We start from the raw sequence: 16978 nt of genomic DNA on the forward strand, positions 1-16978 counted from the left end.
CAATTTGAAAATCACTTGGACTATTCGGAAAGGAGACCCACTAACTAATCTTAAATCTTCTGCTGGAGAGGCACAAATTTGCTGGGACTCTTTCCGGTGATGGACACATTGGCAGATGCCATTTTTATGATCTCATTCTACCTTGCTAATTCCAGGGCTGGTGGGTGCCATCTTAGAACTCTCCCTCTAACCTGCTAGTGTCAGTAGGGGTGCGCCCCTGGGAGCCCCACCCACCCCTGTGTCACAGCTGCAAGCCACAGCTGGGCTGGGCAAGCACTCTGCCCACTGCGCAGCCCATACAGGGCTTGAGTTTCCTTGAGTGCCTAGCTCTGGTGGCCAGGGCTTCTCACAAAACATTTCCTACATGCCACTCCTTTAAGACTGGAAGAAGTGGCTGTTTTAGCTAATGCACAGAAACCAACACAGAGAGTCAAGAAGAAGGAAGAAATAGAGGAATATGTTCCAAACAAAAGAACAAGATAAATCTCTAGAAATAGATCTTAGTGAGAGTTCAAAATAAGGGTCATAAATATAGGAGTAAGCTCTTTGATATCACTCTTAGTAATGATTTTTTGGATTTAACACCCAAAGCAAAGGCAACAAAAGAAAAATAAACAAGTAGGACTACATTAAACTAAATAGCTTCTGCATAGCAAAGTGAAAGTGAGGTTGCTCAGCCCTGTCGGACTCTTTGCAACCCTATGGACTGTAGCCTACCAGGCTCCTCCGTCCATGGGATTTTCCAGGCAAGAGTACTGGAGTGGGTTGCCACTTCCTTCTCCAGGGGATCTTCCTGACCCAGGGATTGAACCTGGATCTCCTGCATTGCAGGTAGATGCTTTACCATTGGAAACCATCAATAAAGTGAAAAGGTCACCTATGGAATAGGAGAAGACATATGCAAACCACATATCTGGTAAGAGTTTAACATCCAAATTATACAAGGGACTCGTATAACTCAGTAGCAAAATAAACCCAATTAAAATATGGGCAAAGGGCCTGAACAGACATATTTCCGCAGACAATATCCAAATGTTACAGGCACGTGAAAATGTATTCAACATCGCCAATCATTAGGGAAATGCAGTTCAAAACCTCAAAGAGATATCATCTCACCCCTGTTAGAATCAAAAAAGACAAGAGAGAACAAATGTTGGTGAGGATATGGAGAAAAGATAACCCTTGTACACTGTTGGTAGGAATGTAACTGGTATAGCCACTATGTATGAAGTTCCTCAAGAAATTAAAACAGAACTACCATAAGATCCAGCTTTTCCACTTTTGGAAATAGAGCCAAAGGAAATGAAAGCATTACCTTGAAGAGGGTATCTGTACTCTCCTGTTCATTGCAGCATTATTCATAATAGCCAAGGTATGGAAACAATCTCACTGTCCATTCACTGATGAATGGACTAAGAAAATGTGATAGATGATAGATATTTGAGTATTATTCAGCCTTTAAGAAGGAAATATTGTTATTTATGACAATAAGGGTGAAACTGGAAGGCATTATATAAAGTGAGATAAGCTAGTTAGAGAAAGACAATTAGAGCATGATATCACTTATATGTAGACTTTAAAAGAGAAGTCGAACTCAAAGAAACAGAGAGTGGAAAAGTGGTTGCCAGAGGCTGAAGGGTGGGGAAATCGGGAGAGGTTGGTAAAAAGAGTACAAATTTTTCAGCTATAAGATGAATAAGGTCTGGGGACCTGACGTGTAACATGGAAAGTATAGTTGATAATATTATCTTGTACAGTTGGCAAGAGAGTAGAACCTAAATGTTCTTACCGATGGATAAACAATCAAATATATATACCTGAGGTGATAGAAATGTTAATTAAGTTGATGGAGAGAATCCTCTCACAATATACACAATGTATCATTATTTTATTTATTGTATAAATATATGACAATTTTATTTGTCAATTATATCTCAATGAAGCTGGAAAAAACTAGAAAGTCCACCTTGCAATGGAGCAGCAAGTAGGGGTGAGAGATCATGATGCCAAGACAGCTCAGAGAGGCAGAGGCCAGAAAATATGAAAGGAGTGAAAGCACTTCCTTGGCCACATTCATCTTCAATTCTAATCCTCTTGTATTTCTTAAACATGTCCCATTCATCTGGTTCAGTAAAGGACCTACCACTTTTATAGTACTGTGGACATTCATTCTGAAACAGCCAAACATCTCTAGGATATTTACAGGGTAACCACGACAGGGCCCGGGAATGGGCAGCAGTTTCTGCTCATGTCAACTCTGCTTAAGGAAACAGCTGTTTCATGCTTGCCAGTCAGCAGGCAGTTATGACTAGAGGTGAACAGTACCCTTTCATAGAATTATATTTCCTTGCTCTGTGCTAGATGATTAATTACTCCAATAACATGAAGCACAATTCATGCCTATAACACAGAGTTGGGAATGATCGTGAACTCTTCTGGTCCTTTATCATGAAAAAACACAGACAAAAAAAAAAAAGAAAAAACACAGACAGACTGCTTTCCACAGTCCCAGAAACCCAGCAGGGCTGAAGGATGCTGTGAACCAAGTGTTACAAAAGGAAGGGTCTTCAAATTAGAGTCCTAGATTCTATTTGTGTATACATTTTTGATGGTCTAAATGTTCACAGTTTTGGAGAGCTGGAATCATTAAAATTTTTAAGTTTCAATTTGAAAGGGACATTGACTCATCTTCCACTAAGGGAATCTTGCAAGTTCTTCATCATTCACGTTATACATCCCAGATCAATGAGCCTATATATGGAGGGGATTTAGGGGGGTTAGGGGGTAGAGGGTAAAGTTATGTATAAGCATGTCCGGGGAAAGTTAACACTGGTGGCTTCACACATTAAGGCAAACACACAACATGCTTACAGTGGGAAAGTGCACAAGACTTACATTTGTGAGCCTTCAGTCCTTCAAAGGAAACTGGTCCAATCTCATAATACTCATATTCCCAGGTATAATCAGAATTAGACGCAGATTGCTGGGCTGTCCTGTTAGAAATTAACCTCTGGGCAGACATTTCTACCTGCACAAATGGAGAAAGGCAAGCACAGAGTTTGTTAACTTACCCACACTGTCCTTGACCATCTTCAGGAGGTCAGCAGGCAAAAGCCTAAGGGAGGTCTTATCCATCAGGTAAAGGACATTTCTCCCTGGCTTCCCATACTTCACCCCAAGAGGTCATTATTTCCTTTTCTCTCTCCACGAGACTGGCATATATTTGTAACCAGACATCATGTTTTCTTTTGAGGTTGTTCCCCCAGAACTTAACCCAGTGCCTAGCACACAACCAAGTTCCAGTAACTGACGAAAGAAAGAAGGAGGGAGAGAGTGTACCCAAATCCTCTGAGCTCACAACTTTAGCCTGACCACATATCACCACCTATAAAGAGCCTACAGAGGATAAATAAAATCAGTGGCAGGAGAGAAGCAGCTCAATAGATTTCTATCAAGCACCTTCCATAGAAAAATAAGGACATGCCACCTACATCTAATGAAATAGAGTGGAGCAAGAGAAGGGGACATCAAAAGTCACATCATTGGGGAAGATCCTCAGTGGAAGCCCCAGTCTTGGCCACCACTAATTCCTGAAATTTGTCCTATTTTCTGGATATGCCAATGCCTTTATCTGTTACAATTTTAGATTAAAAAAATGCTGACTTCTTTGTGAAATGAGGTTGCACTATCCAGCATGGACACCTAGGATGACAAGTCCACAGAGCCAGCATCCAGCACCGTGCACCTGTGATATGTAAGGCACCGTATATTGTGGGCTAGAAGGAGACGTCAGGCCAGGACCCCAGAGACCTCCCCTAAATAATGGGGGAAGAATGTGTGTGCATGCTCAGGCACTTAGTTCTGTCTGACTCTTTGTGACCCCATGGACTGTAGCCCACCAGGCTCCTCTGTCCATGGGATTTCCTTGGCAAAAATACTGGAGTGGGTGGCTATTCCCTTCTCCAGGGGATCATCCTGACCCAGGGATCAAACCTGTGTCTCCTGCATTGCAAGCAGATTCTTTACCACCTGGGAAGCCATAATGGGGGAAGAACACTAAGCAACAAATAACAGTAACATAAGGAAGAATTTGGAGAAGGCAATGACACCCCACTCCAGTACTCTTGCCTGGAAAATCCCAAGGATGGGGGAGACTGGTGGGCTGCCATCTATGGGGTCACACAGAGCCAGACACGATTGAGCGCCTTCACTTTCACTTTTCACTTTCATGCACTGGAGAAGGAAATGGCAATCCACTCCAGTGTTCTTGCCTGGAGAATCCCAGGGACAGGGGAGCCTGGCAGGCTGCCGTCTATAGGGTTGCACAGAGTCGGACACAACTAAAGCGACTTTGCAGCAGCAGCAAGGAAGAATTTGAATGAAGTACCAGCCAAAACCAAGATTTGCTGAACAGTATAACCACTGAGTACCATTGCCCCACCCAAGAGCTTTCTGAAGCTCCCCTTCTTCCACCCACCATAGGTCAGGACCACCCACTGCTGCCTCCAGGGCACAACCTCCAGAGAAGCTGAGGCAAAATCTCTACCACCCTTCTGCCCCAAAGCATGAGTCTCACCTTTCCTTCTTTCTTTTTTTTAAAAAATTAATTAATTTATCTTAATTGAAGGCTAATTACTTTACAATATTGTGGTGGTTTTTGCCAGACATTGACATATATCAGCCATGGCTGTATATGTGTCTCCCATCTCAACTCCCCCTCCCACCTTCCTCCCCATCCCATCCCTCTGGGTTGTCCCAGTGCACTGGCTTTGAGTGCCCTGTTTCATGCATCAAACTTGGACTAGTGATCTATTTCACATATGGTAATATACATGTTTCAATGCTATTCTCTCAAATCATCCCACCCTCGCCTTCTCCCACAGAGTCCAAAAGTCTGTTCTTTAGATGTCTCTTTTGCTGTCTCACATAAAGGGTCATTGTTACCATCTTTCTAAATTCCATTGCTAAGTCACATCAGTCGTGTCCAACTCTGTGCGACCCCATAGATGGCAGCCCACCAGGCTCCCCCGACTCTGGGATTCTCCAGGCAAGAACACTGGAGTGGGTTGCCATTTCCTTCTCCAGTGCATGAAAGTGAAAAGTGAAAGTGAAGGCGCTCAGTCATGTCCGACTCTTTGCGGCCCCATGGACTGTAGCCTACCAGGCTCCTCCCTCCATGGGATTTCCTAGGCAAGAGTACTGGAGTGGGTTACCATTGCCTTCTCCCTAAATTCCATATATATGCGTTAATATACTGTATTGGTGTTTTTCTTTTTGATTTACTTTGCTCTGTAATAGGCTCCAGTTTCATCCACCTCATTAGAACTGATTCAAATGTGTTCTTTTAAATAGCTGAGTAATATTCCATTGTGTATATGTATCATAGCTTTCTTATCCATTCATCTGCTGATGGACATCTAGGTTGCTTCTATGTCCGGGCTATTATAAACAGTGCTGCAATGGACACTGGGGTACATGTGTCCCTTTCAACTCTGGTTTCCTCAGTGTATACGCCCAGCAGTGGGATTGCTGGGTCATATGGCAGTTCTATTTTCAGTTTTTTAAGGAATCTTCACACTGTTCTCCATAGTGGCTATACTAGTTTGCATTCCCATCAACAGTATAAGAGGGCTCCCTTTTCTCCATACCCTCTCCAGTACTTATTGTCTGTAGACTTTTTGATAGCAGCCATTCTGACCAATGTAAGATGATACCTCATTGTGGTTTTGATTTGCATTTCTCTGATAATGAGTGATGTTGAGCATCTTTTCATGTGTTTGTTAGCCATCTATATGTCTTCTTTGGAGAAATGTCTGTTTAGTTCTTTGGCCCAGTTTTTGATTGGGTTGTTTATTTTTCTGCTTTTGAGCTGCATGAGCTGTTTGTTGCTTTGTCAGTTGCTTCATTTGTTGTTATTTTCTCCCACTCTGAAGGCTCTCTTTTCACCTTGCTTATAGTTTCCTTTGTTGTGCAAAAGCTTTTAAGTTTAATTAGGTCCCATTTGTTTATTTTTGCTTTTATTTCCATTATTCTAGGAGGTGGGTCATAGAGGATCTTGCAGTGATTTATGTCAGAGAGTGTTTTGCCTATGTTTTCCTCTAGGAGTTTTAGTTTCTGGTCTTACATTTAGATCTTTAATCCATTTTGAGTTTATTTTTGTGTATGGTGTTAGAAAGTGTTCTAGTTTCATTCTTTTACAGGTGGTTGGCCAGTTTTCCCAGCACCACTTGTTAAAGAGATTGTCCTTTCTCCACTGTACATTTTCGCCTCCTTTGTTAAAAATAAGGGGTCCATAGGTATGTAGATTTATCTCTGGGCTTTCTGTTTTGTTGCATTGATATATTTTTGTCTTTGTGCCAGTACCATACTGTCTTGATGACTGTAGCTTTGTAGTACAGTCTGAAGTCATCACCTTTCCCTATTGCTTTCTTCCCCATTCCCAGTCCTGGACACCACAGAAACAGACTCCAAGCCCTCACATCCTGTTGTTCAAAACAGGGTGTGCTCTGACCCAGAGATGTGTGACAGTATCAGAATTAGAGGGTGACTATGAGTGCCCAGCCAAACAAATCACTACTCCAAAGGGAGAAATTCAGTTCAGTTCAGTCGCTCAGTCGTGTCTGACTCTTTCTGACCTGCTGAACCGCAGTACACCAGGTCTCCCTGTCCATCACCAACTCCCGGACTTTACCCAAACCCATGTCCATTGAGTCAGTGATGCCATCCAGCCATCTCATCCTCTGTCATCCCCTTCTCCTCCTGTCCTCAATCTTTCCCAGCATCAGGGTATTTTCAAATGAGTCAGCTCTTCACATCAGTGGCCAAAGTACTGGAGTTTCAGCTTCAGCATCAGTCCTTCCAAAGAACACCCAGGACTGATCTCCTTTCGGATGGACTGGTTGGATCTCCTTGCAGTCCAAGGGACTCTCAAGAGCCTTCTCCAACACCACAGTTCAAAAGCATCAATTCTTCAGTGCTCAGCCTTCTTCACAGTCCAACTCTCACATCCATACATGACCACTGGAAAAACCATAGCCTTGACTAGAGGGACCTTGGTTGACAAAGTAATGTCTCTGCTTTTTAATAAGCTGTCTAGGTTGGTCATAACTTTCCTTCCAAAGAGTAAGTGTCTTTTAATTTCATGGCTGCAGTCACTATCTGCAGTGATTTTGGAGCCCAGAAAAATAAAGTCTGACACTGTTTCCACTGTTTCCCCATCTATTTCCCATGAAGTGATGGGATCAGATGCCATGATCTTCGTTTTCTGAATGTTGAGCTTTAAGCCAACTTTTTCACTCTCCACTTTCACTTTCATCAAGAGGCTCTTTAGTTCTTCTTCACTTTCTGCCATAAGGGTGGTGTCATCTGCATATCTGAGGTTATTGATATTTCTCCCAGCAATCTTGATTCCAGCTTGTGCTTCCTCCAGCCCAGCATTTCTCATGATGTACTCTGCATATAAGTTAAATAAACAGGGTGACAATATACAGCCTTGACGTACTCCTTTTCTTATTTGGAACCAGTCTGTTGTTTCATGTCCAGTTCTAACTGTTGCTTCCTGACCTGCATACAGATTTCTCAAGAGGCAGTCAGGTGGTCTGGTATTCCCATCTCTTTCAGAATTTTCCACAGTTTATTGTGATCCACATAGTCAAAGGCTTTGGCATAGTCAATAAAGCAGAAATAGATATTTTTGGGGAACTCTCTTGCTTTTTCCATGATCCAGCAGATGTTGGCAATTTGATCTCTGTTTCCTCTGCCTTTTCTAAAACCAGCTTGAACATCTGGAAGTTCATGGTTCGCATATTGTTGAAACCTGGCTTGGAGAATTTTGAGCATCACTTTACTAGCGTGTGAGATGAGTGCAATTGTGCAGTAGTTTGAGCATTCTTTGGCATTGTCTTTCTTTGGGATTGGAATGAAAACTGACCTTTTCCAGTCCTGTGGCCACTGATAAGTTTTCCAAATTTGTTGGCATATTGAGTGCAGCACTTTCACAGCATCATCTTTCAGGATTTGAAACAGTTCAACTGGAATTCCATCACCTCCACTAGCTTTGTTCACAGTGATGCCTCCTAAGGTAGAAGAGAAGGTACCAATTCTCCTTTGGGAAAGAAAGCTATACAAATTTTAAAAAAAGCTGAACTTTGAGTAAGGATTCGGTTACCTTTCTAATACTGGCACAGAAATAACATGAAACCATTACTACAGTATCTTCCCTGGCATTTCTATTATTTGAACAAGAGGTGATTTCCCTTGACAATGAAATAAATTTCCTCAGGAAATGAAGATGAACAATTCAAACCGAAAAAGGAACTCTCCTTAATTATGAGCACTCTCTCCAGAAGAAAGGAACTGTGTGTGAGAAAGAAGAGTAGCTCTTCAGTTGCGAGGTTCAGAGATAAATGGTAGATTAGGATGAACATAATTCCCATTTGAGAATGTTAAGAATTTCACACCACACAGGAAAAAGCACTGCATCTGCAGTCAGAAGATGAGAGTTTTCATTGTTGTTTTCCCTCCATTTGCTACGTTGCCAAACAGGACACTTCAGCCAGCCACATCTTCCTCTTCTGCAAAACCAACCATCCCGACTTCCTGTTGTTGGCAGGAAGTGGTTCTGCCTATGGTCACTAATTGACACCATCATTATCCACCTGGCCTGCTTCTTGAGCCTCCTGTTTTTTCTGCTTCTACTGTTACCAACCCACTGCAATCCATTCTCCACACATCAGCCAATGATTTTTTAAAAAGACAAACTGCCCTGTCACTCCTTTGCTTAATATTCTTAAATGGCTTTGTATTGCTCTAAGGACAAAGCCTAAAATCCTTAAGATATTCTACAAGGTCATGACTTGAGCCCTGCCATCTTCCCTTTTCTTGCCTCATACCATATATCAAGTTGCACTTGGATTTCTTGCAGTTCTTCAAATACTTCATGCTCCTTACAACCTGCACACATACTGTTCCCTCTGACAGGAGTATTCCTCCTACCACTTCACTCCTATCACTTCAGTATACCTCCTACCACTTAGTATTCATCCTAACCCATGTCTCCTTTCCTGCATACTCTCATCATGTATACTGGATAAAGCAAATCCAGTTTACTACCTGTTTTTGTATAGTCTGCAAGTGAATAATGTTTTAATATTTTTAAGTTTTATTTCTTTTTTCTGTTTTTCATTCATCTTATTAAAAAATTTTTTTAATGATTTCAATAATATTTATTTCATTTGAGCAATAATTTATTTTCTTTTTTTAATATAAATTTATTTATTTTAATGGAGGTTAATTACTTTACAATATTGTACTGGTTTTGCCATACATCAACATGGATCTGCCACAGGTATACACGTGTTCCCCATCCCAAACCCCCCTCCCACCTCCCTCCCTGTACCATCCCTCTGGGTCATCCCAGTGCACCAGCCCCAAGCAACCAGTATCAAGCATCAAACTTGGACTGGCGATTCATTTCATATATGACATTATATATGTTTCAATGCCATTCTCCCAAATCATTCCACCCTCGCCCTCTCCCACAGAGTCCAAAAGACTGTTTTATACATCTGTGTCTCTTTTGCTGTCTCTCATACAGGGTTATCGTTACCATCTTTCTAAATTCCATATATATGCGTTAGTATACTGTATTGGTGTTTTTCTTTCTGGCTTACTTCACTCTGTATAATAGGCTCCATTTTCATCCACCTCATTAGAACTGATTCAGATGTATTCTTTTTAAAGGCTGAGTAATACTCCATTGTGTATATGTATCACAGCTTTCTTATCCATTCATCGGCTGATGGACATCTAAGTTGCTTCCATGTCCTGGCTATTATAAACAATGCTGCGATGAATACTGGAGTACACGTGTCTCTTTCAAGCAGGAATAGAAGGAACATGCCTCAACATAATAAAAGCTATATATGACAAACCCACAGCAAACATTATCCTCAATGGTGAAAAATTGAAAGCATTTCCCCTAAAGTCAGGAACAAGACAAGGGTGCCCACTCTCACCACTACTATTCAACATAGTTTTGGAAGTTTTGGCCACAGCAATCATAGCAGAAAAAGAAATAAAAGGAATCCAAATTGGAAAAGAAGAAGTAAAACTCTCACTGTTTGCAGATGATATGATCCTCTACATAGAAAACCCTAAAGACTCCACCAGGAAATTACTAGAGCTAATCAATGAATATAGTAAAGTTGCAGGATATAAAACATACATTAATAATGAGAAAATAGAAAGAGAAATTAAGGAAACAATTCCATTCACCACTGCAAAGAAAAGAATAAAATACTTAGGAATATATCTACCTAAAGAAACTAAAGACCTATATATAGAAAACTATAAAACACTGGTGAAAGAAATCAAAGAGGACACTAATAGATGGAGAAATATACCATGTTCATGGATTGGAAGAATCAATATAGTGAAAATGAGTATACTACCCAAAGCAATCTATAGATTCAATGCAATCCCTATCAAGCTACCAATGGTATTCTTCACAGAGCTAGAACAAATAATTTCACAATTTGTATGGAAATACAAAAAAACCTCCAATAGCCAAAGCAATCTTGAGAAAGAAGAATGGAACTAGAGGAATCAACCTGCCTGACTTCAGGCTCTACTACAAAGCCACAGTCATCAAGACAGTATGGTACTGGCACAAAGACAGAAATATAGATCAATGGGACAAAATAGAAAGCCCAGAGATAAATCCACGCACCTATGGACACCTTATCTTTGACAAAGGAGGCAAGAATATACAAGGATTAAAGACAATCTCTTTAACAAGTGGTGCTGGGAAAACTGGTCAACCACTTGTAAAAGAATGAAACTAGAACACTTTCTAACACCATACACCAAAATAAACTCAAAATGGATTAAAGATCTAAACGTAAGACCAGAAACTATAAAACTCCTAGAGGAGAATGTAGGCAAAACACTCTCCCACATAAATCACAGCAGGATCCTCTATGACCCACCTCCCAGAATATTGGAAATAAAAGCAAAAATAAACAAATGGGACCTAATTAAAATTAAAAGCTTTTGCACCACAAAGGAAACTATAAGCAAGATGAAAATACAGCCTTCAGAATGGGAGAAAATAATAGGAAATGAAGCAACAGACAAACAATAATCTCAAAAATATACAAGCAACTCCTGCAGCTCAATTCCAGAAAAATAAATGACCCAATCAAAAAATGGGCCAAAGAACTAATCAAACATTTCTCCAAAGAAGACATACAGATGGCTAACAAACACATAAAAAGATGCTCAACGTCACTCATTGTCAGAGAAATGCAAATCAAAACCACAATGAGGTACCATTTCACGCCAGTCAGAATGGCTGCTATCCAAAAGTCTACAAGCAATAAATGCTGGAGAGGGTGTGGAAAAAAGGGAACCCTCTTACACTGTTGGTGGGAATGCAAACTAGTACAGCCACTATGGAGAACAGTGTTGCGATTCCTTAAAAAACTGGAAATAGAACTGCCTTATGACCCAGCAATCCCACTGCTGGGCATACACACTGAGGAAACCAGAATTATTTTTTAAAATTATTTTTTGCCCACATCATGTGGCATGTGGGACCTAAGCTTCCTGACCAGGGATTGAATCCATACCTCCTGCAGTGGAAGTGTGGAGTCTTAACCACTGGACCACCAGGGAATTTCCAAGAATGTTTTAATATTTTTAACCATTGGGAAGAAACAAAATAATGGTATTATTCATGATCTGAGAGAATTTTAAGAAATTCAAGTATCAGAGCCCATAAATACAATTTTATTGGAACATAGCTACCCTTGTTTTTGTTTTTGTTTTGTCTTCTCTAGCAGTACAACCAGAGAAGGCAATGGCACCCCACTCCAGTACTCTTGCCTGGAAAACCCCATGGACGGAGGAGCCTGGTAGGCTGCAGTCCATGGGGTTGCTAAGAGTCTGATATGACTGAGCAACTTCACTTTCACTTTTCACTTTCATGCATTGGAGAAGGAAATGGCAACCCACTCCAGTGTTCTTGCCTGGAGAATCCCAGGGACGGGGGAGCCTGGTGGGCTGCCATCTATGGGGTCACACAGAGTCGGACACGACTGAAGTGACTTAGCAGCAGCAGCAGCAGCAGCAGCAGCAGCAGCAGTACAACAGCTGAGTAGTTCTGAGAGAGAAAGCAGAGTCCCCAAAGTCTAAAATATTTATTTTCTAATACATTATAGAAAAAGTTTGCCAACTCCCTCCTCAAGAGTTGTGGCAAAAAAAATTATCTGAGCTTCAGTTTTCCCAAGAGGAGAGTAAAAAGTGATAACAGTAGTAACATGATGAAGTTGTTCTAAAGATGAAATGTGATGTTGCATGAAATATGCAGAGCCAGGATGCAGGGAAAAGCTAGTCTGAGAAAGAAATGCCTAGGTTTATTCTTTACACAACAACTTCCCTGTCAGCCAATTCCTATCAACTTCACCATATGGTTAGTTGACCTATGTGGTTCAGACGAATAAAATTACAATAATAAAAAATAAAAAGGCATTCATTTCGATGGTTTAAAATCACAGTGAGAAGTACGGGATTCATGATGTTTCATCCAGTCAAAAATATGGTAATAATCTCTCTCTTTTTGAGGCAAATAAGATGAAGTCTGGTTTGATCATATCATTTTTATGGGAAATTAGCATTACAGCCAATGTAATAAGCAGAGGAAGGCACCTGGCTTCAGCTGGTGTCAAAATAGAAGATAGAAAAACAGAAAAAAAGCACATAAAATGATGAAGAAAATAAACATAAGCAAGTGTTTTCCATGCTCTGAGCATCACTGCCCATGATGTTCTTCTCCACATCTGTGCACAGTGGTTCCCCATCCATGGTTGCCCAGGCCCACAGGACCAGCGGCTCTTCCTGCTACTCTATCAGCTCAGAAAGAAGCATTAGTACCACCTGCACAGGACCAACCAGGAACCAGAAAGTAAAATATCTGTAAAAGAGTCAGGTTTCAAGAAGTATCAACCATTTACCCACCACACAGAGGTGTTTTTTAAATTTCTTTTTTCTCTCCCTTACATTATCCCTATTCATCTAAATTAACTAGTTAGGGATGGATGGAGACCAAAGGGTGATGAAAGTCATAGGTGACAAGGTCCTGAGAGTGGAAAGGTGGTCCTTTAAGACAGGATGCCTGACAAATGCCTGGAAATAGGAGGTTCTCTGGGGGAGCAAAATGGGATGCAGGCCACACCATCTCCATCCCAGAGCAGTGTGGAGTCCTTCCGATGAAAGGAGCATCCTGTGTTTTCACTGGCTATTTCCTCTCGGTTCTTGAATCATCAAGACAGATTTGGAGGACAGAACCTCTGGCTTCTGCTTCTACCTCACACCCTTGAAAAAGTCCATGAGGCAGTGCTTTTCTTGCAAGTGTCAAATTAGCCAGCCTGGGCCATCACACGAACAGGACAAACAACAAACAGAAGGCAGGACGTTGCATGTCTGCTGTTGAAACCCCGGGTTGCCTTTCTAAGCTTTGCAGACACAGAAGCTGGTGCTGCTTCACCATCTGGAAGCTGCCAACAAGTCTGGGTAGCAGTCCCCAGAGTATATTGTCACCACAGTGAGGAATGTCTGGGCTTTAACACACACTGAGGGAGAGATGGGGGCACTGAGGCTTGTTTACGGGGGTGCTGGACTTAGCTGCCCTCTTCAGAGCACAGCAAACAGGAAACACAGAGCTCGGTGTGCGGCTGCCCTCTGCCCCCCAGCTGCTCCTACATACTCCCTCCTGAGAGTCTCTTAATGTCATATTTCTTTGTAATATTAGAATCAGTAAAATAAACTTCTTCCAGAGGAAACATATCTCAAACAAGCCTATTGGTGCTGTATAGAGAGACTAATTGCTCTTTTGAGTAGCTGAATGCATCCTTGCCAGCAGCAATAATGAAAAATGATAACCTCACCTCAAAGCCCCACCTGAAAAATAAACTTGCCTTTTCCAGGTGTGCACTGAGTACTTTAGGCCAGTTTATAGGAGTGGGAGAGGGCAATTAGCAGGCCCCAGGAACCTCTCAGAACTATCTGAACATTGCCCCTTCTCCCATCCACATGCCCAACACTTTCATGTCTTCTTCCAATTATCTGATCTTTCTTTCTCCAACCCAGGTTCCCATACCACTCCTGGATATCCTCTTACCTTCTTAAATCAGGTCAAATAATTCTCTCCACCTCCCTGAACTTGGGAAGATGTATATGAACATGGGGGCTTCCCCGGTGGCTCAGGCAATAAAGAATCTTCCTGCAATGCAGGAGACCTGGCTTCAACCCTTGGGTCAGGAAGGTACCCTGGAGAAGGGAATGGCTACCCACTCCAGTATTCTTGCTGGGAAAATCCCATGGAGAGAGAAGTCCGGTGGGTTATAGTCCAAGGGGTTGCAAAGAGTCAGGCATGACTAAGAGACTAGCACTTTCACTTTCACATATGAACACGGATGCTCCCATGGAGTGAATTAAAAACTCTTCATCAACATCTTGTGGTGGGTCATGATGGGTGCATGTGATAAGGGAGCTGTTTCCTTGGGACTGGACCTTTATTTCCATGTTAAGGGGTAGACATGAGCAGTTGAGTTTTCCAAGTGACCACCAATTCAGACACAGGACTAGCACATAAAGGAGGGATCCAAAAGATGCCTATAAACCCTAAAAAATGAGCATCCACATGCACGTGCGCACGCGCGCGCGCACACACACACACACACACACACACACCTGACAGCACAGCCAGGAAGACACACCAAGCAGTTGTTGGCCAGTGCCACAGACCTAATGACCCAAGGTGGTCAGCTTGCATGGAGGCAGACCTAATGACCCATTTGCATTTGAGATCAAAATTCCCAACTGTAGGCATTCTTTCCACTCTTCAATTCCCGAATTCCAAAAGTCAGTGTGCCACCCAGGATGGCAACCTCCATTCTGACCTGGGCCATGACAATCTCATTAGTCACTTATCCTTATCTCTTTCTTCCTTCTATTCATAGGAACAGCTATTCCTTCACAACAGAGAAGTCACCCTCTCGACACATCACCCTTTCTCTCTCTCCAGCTGAGACATCCAAAAAATCAAAGGTCAAGTCTGGCCAGGCCCTATCTTGGTCACTGAGGAGCCCAAGGTCAGAACTTCAGAATCACAGCTTTAGAAGCTTCATTCCCTCACTGCACAGAGATGTGACCAGGCACCCAAAGTAGAAGTGATGATCCACCCAGCTTCATGCAGCCATGTGGGATGAACCACACAGAAATCTAATGAGAGTCTTCAGGGTTATGAGCTGGGCTCATGGTTAGGCCAGAACCAGCTGGATAGTCCTAAAGCATTTCCAAAAGGCACTGCATCCCAGCAAGGAATCACACTTGACTCTATAAAATCAGAACCTCTGTGGTCCCCTCCCAGAATGTTGCTTAACAAATGCTGACATGGTCTTCTTGCCCAGTGCATCACTTCTTTTTATAGATTCCATGTGAATGCGAACCACCATGTTCTATCTGCACTTGGCACTTTAATTCTCATGTTTGCAGATTCATTTTCAGTGAATCCATTTTAAGTCACCAACTTCTTACACAGAGTGTGACTTTTTAGTTCCTTCAATTAAGGAGGCCATGCTTCCTGGACTTCAGTTCTTCTCCTAACTATTATCTTGACTTGAACACACATCTTACTTGTGAAGTCAAAGACTCTAGTTACTCAATTCAGACTAGAAATATTACACACACACATGGTTCTTCCTCCCTTTTCAGATGGACACAACTCCCAAATTTCTCTACACTATCAAGGTTTATGCCTTGCTGGACATTTCCTAGAAAGTACTCAGTAACTCACAAAAAATGTGGTGATAGGACTTCCCTGGTTGTACAGTGGATAAGAATCTGCCTGCCAATGCAGGGGACATGGGTTTGATCCTTAGTCCAGGAAGATCCATATGCTGCAGGCAACTAAGCCACAGCTACTGAGCCTAAAGCCACAACTACTGAAGCTCATGAGCCTACCCGTGCTCCAAAACAAGAGAAGCCACTGCAATGAGAAGCCTGGGCCCCACAGTGAAGAGTAGCCCCCATTCACTGCCACAACTAGAGAAAGCCTGCATGGCAACGAAGACCCAGCACAGCCAATAAATAAATAAACAAAAACACAGTTACTGATGGCTGACAGAGAAATTCCAGATGCATCCTCTTCTGTATCTTCCTCGTTCTCTACTGCACAACAGCAATTTATTTTGAGGAGCAAAACTTGGAACAGAAAGTGCTTACAAGCCTGAAGATTTCCTGTCTGAAAACCAGAATCAATGCCAATAGAAGAACAATTTGCAAAACCAGAAAGGAAACTTATATTTTGTGCAACTAGATATTCATTCAACACCTGAAATGCAGAGAGGCTGAATTAACAAGTAGGCATCCTTCCTCCACCATCTGATCTCTCAAAGAGGATATGAGGGGGGGGTCCTACACTCATCTTCTCCAGTTACGTTCTGGGCACCTGCATAGCCATACATAGGCTGAAAAGTGCTTTATAAAGTTGGCCCTTCCTGGCTCTGTTTTACTCCCTGGGTCAGTACAGCAAATGCTTATTGCATGAACTATGAGGTGGAGAACACAATGGCTATCCTTGAGTCCCTTGGAGAGGTCTTTTGAGATGGGAAACAGTCTCAGCAATATACCAGTACAGGCCATGCTAGGACTACATGAAGCAGTCCTCTGGTGGCCCTCTCCTCCCTTTGGTCTTTTCCATCAGGACAGGGACCTCTCCCGCTTGCTCACTGCTGTATTTCCAGCAACCCACCCAAAACCTGGCTCATAGCAGACATGCAATTAATACTCATCGAGTCAGTTTCTCATGATGTAGAAAAGCCATGAAATTATTTTTCTTTCCACTCTCTTTCTCAATCCTGAACCCAAGAAGAGAGCTTTCCCATTTTAACAGAGACTTCAGCTGGACAGAGAGAAA

General features: G+C 42.1%; 1 protein-coding gene across 6 annotated transcripts in view; it reads right to left on the reverse strand.

Moving 5' to 3' along the window:
• The window catches only part of MRAP2 (melanocortin 2 receptor accessory protein 2), a 63634-nt gene that overhangs the window by 31386 nt on the left and 15270 nt on the right, over positions 1–16978 (reverse strand). For 4 of the 6 annotated variants that reach the window (NM_001099393.1, XM_005200924.5, XM_024996861.2 and 1 more), the window contains exon 2: positions 2896–3028. The exons of 1 other annotated variant lie outside the window; for it this stretch is intronic. In NM_001099393.1, coding sequence (NP_001092863.1) covers positions 2896–3022 — 127 coding nt within the window. In that variant the 5' untranslated portion in view covers positions 3023–3028. The remainder of the gene's footprint in view (positions 1–2895; positions 3029–16978) is intronic. One more of the 6 variants, XM_059889858.1, reaches the window with a different exon arrangement.

Source organism: Bos taurus, chromosome 9 (assembly GCF_002263795.3).
Source record: "Bos taurus isolate L1 Dominette 01449 registration number 42190680 breed Hereford chromosome 9, ARS-UCD2.0, whole genome shotgun sequence".
NCBI classification, from domain to species: Eukaryota; Metazoa; Chordata; class Mammalia; order Artiodactyla; family Bovidae; genus Bos; species Bos taurus.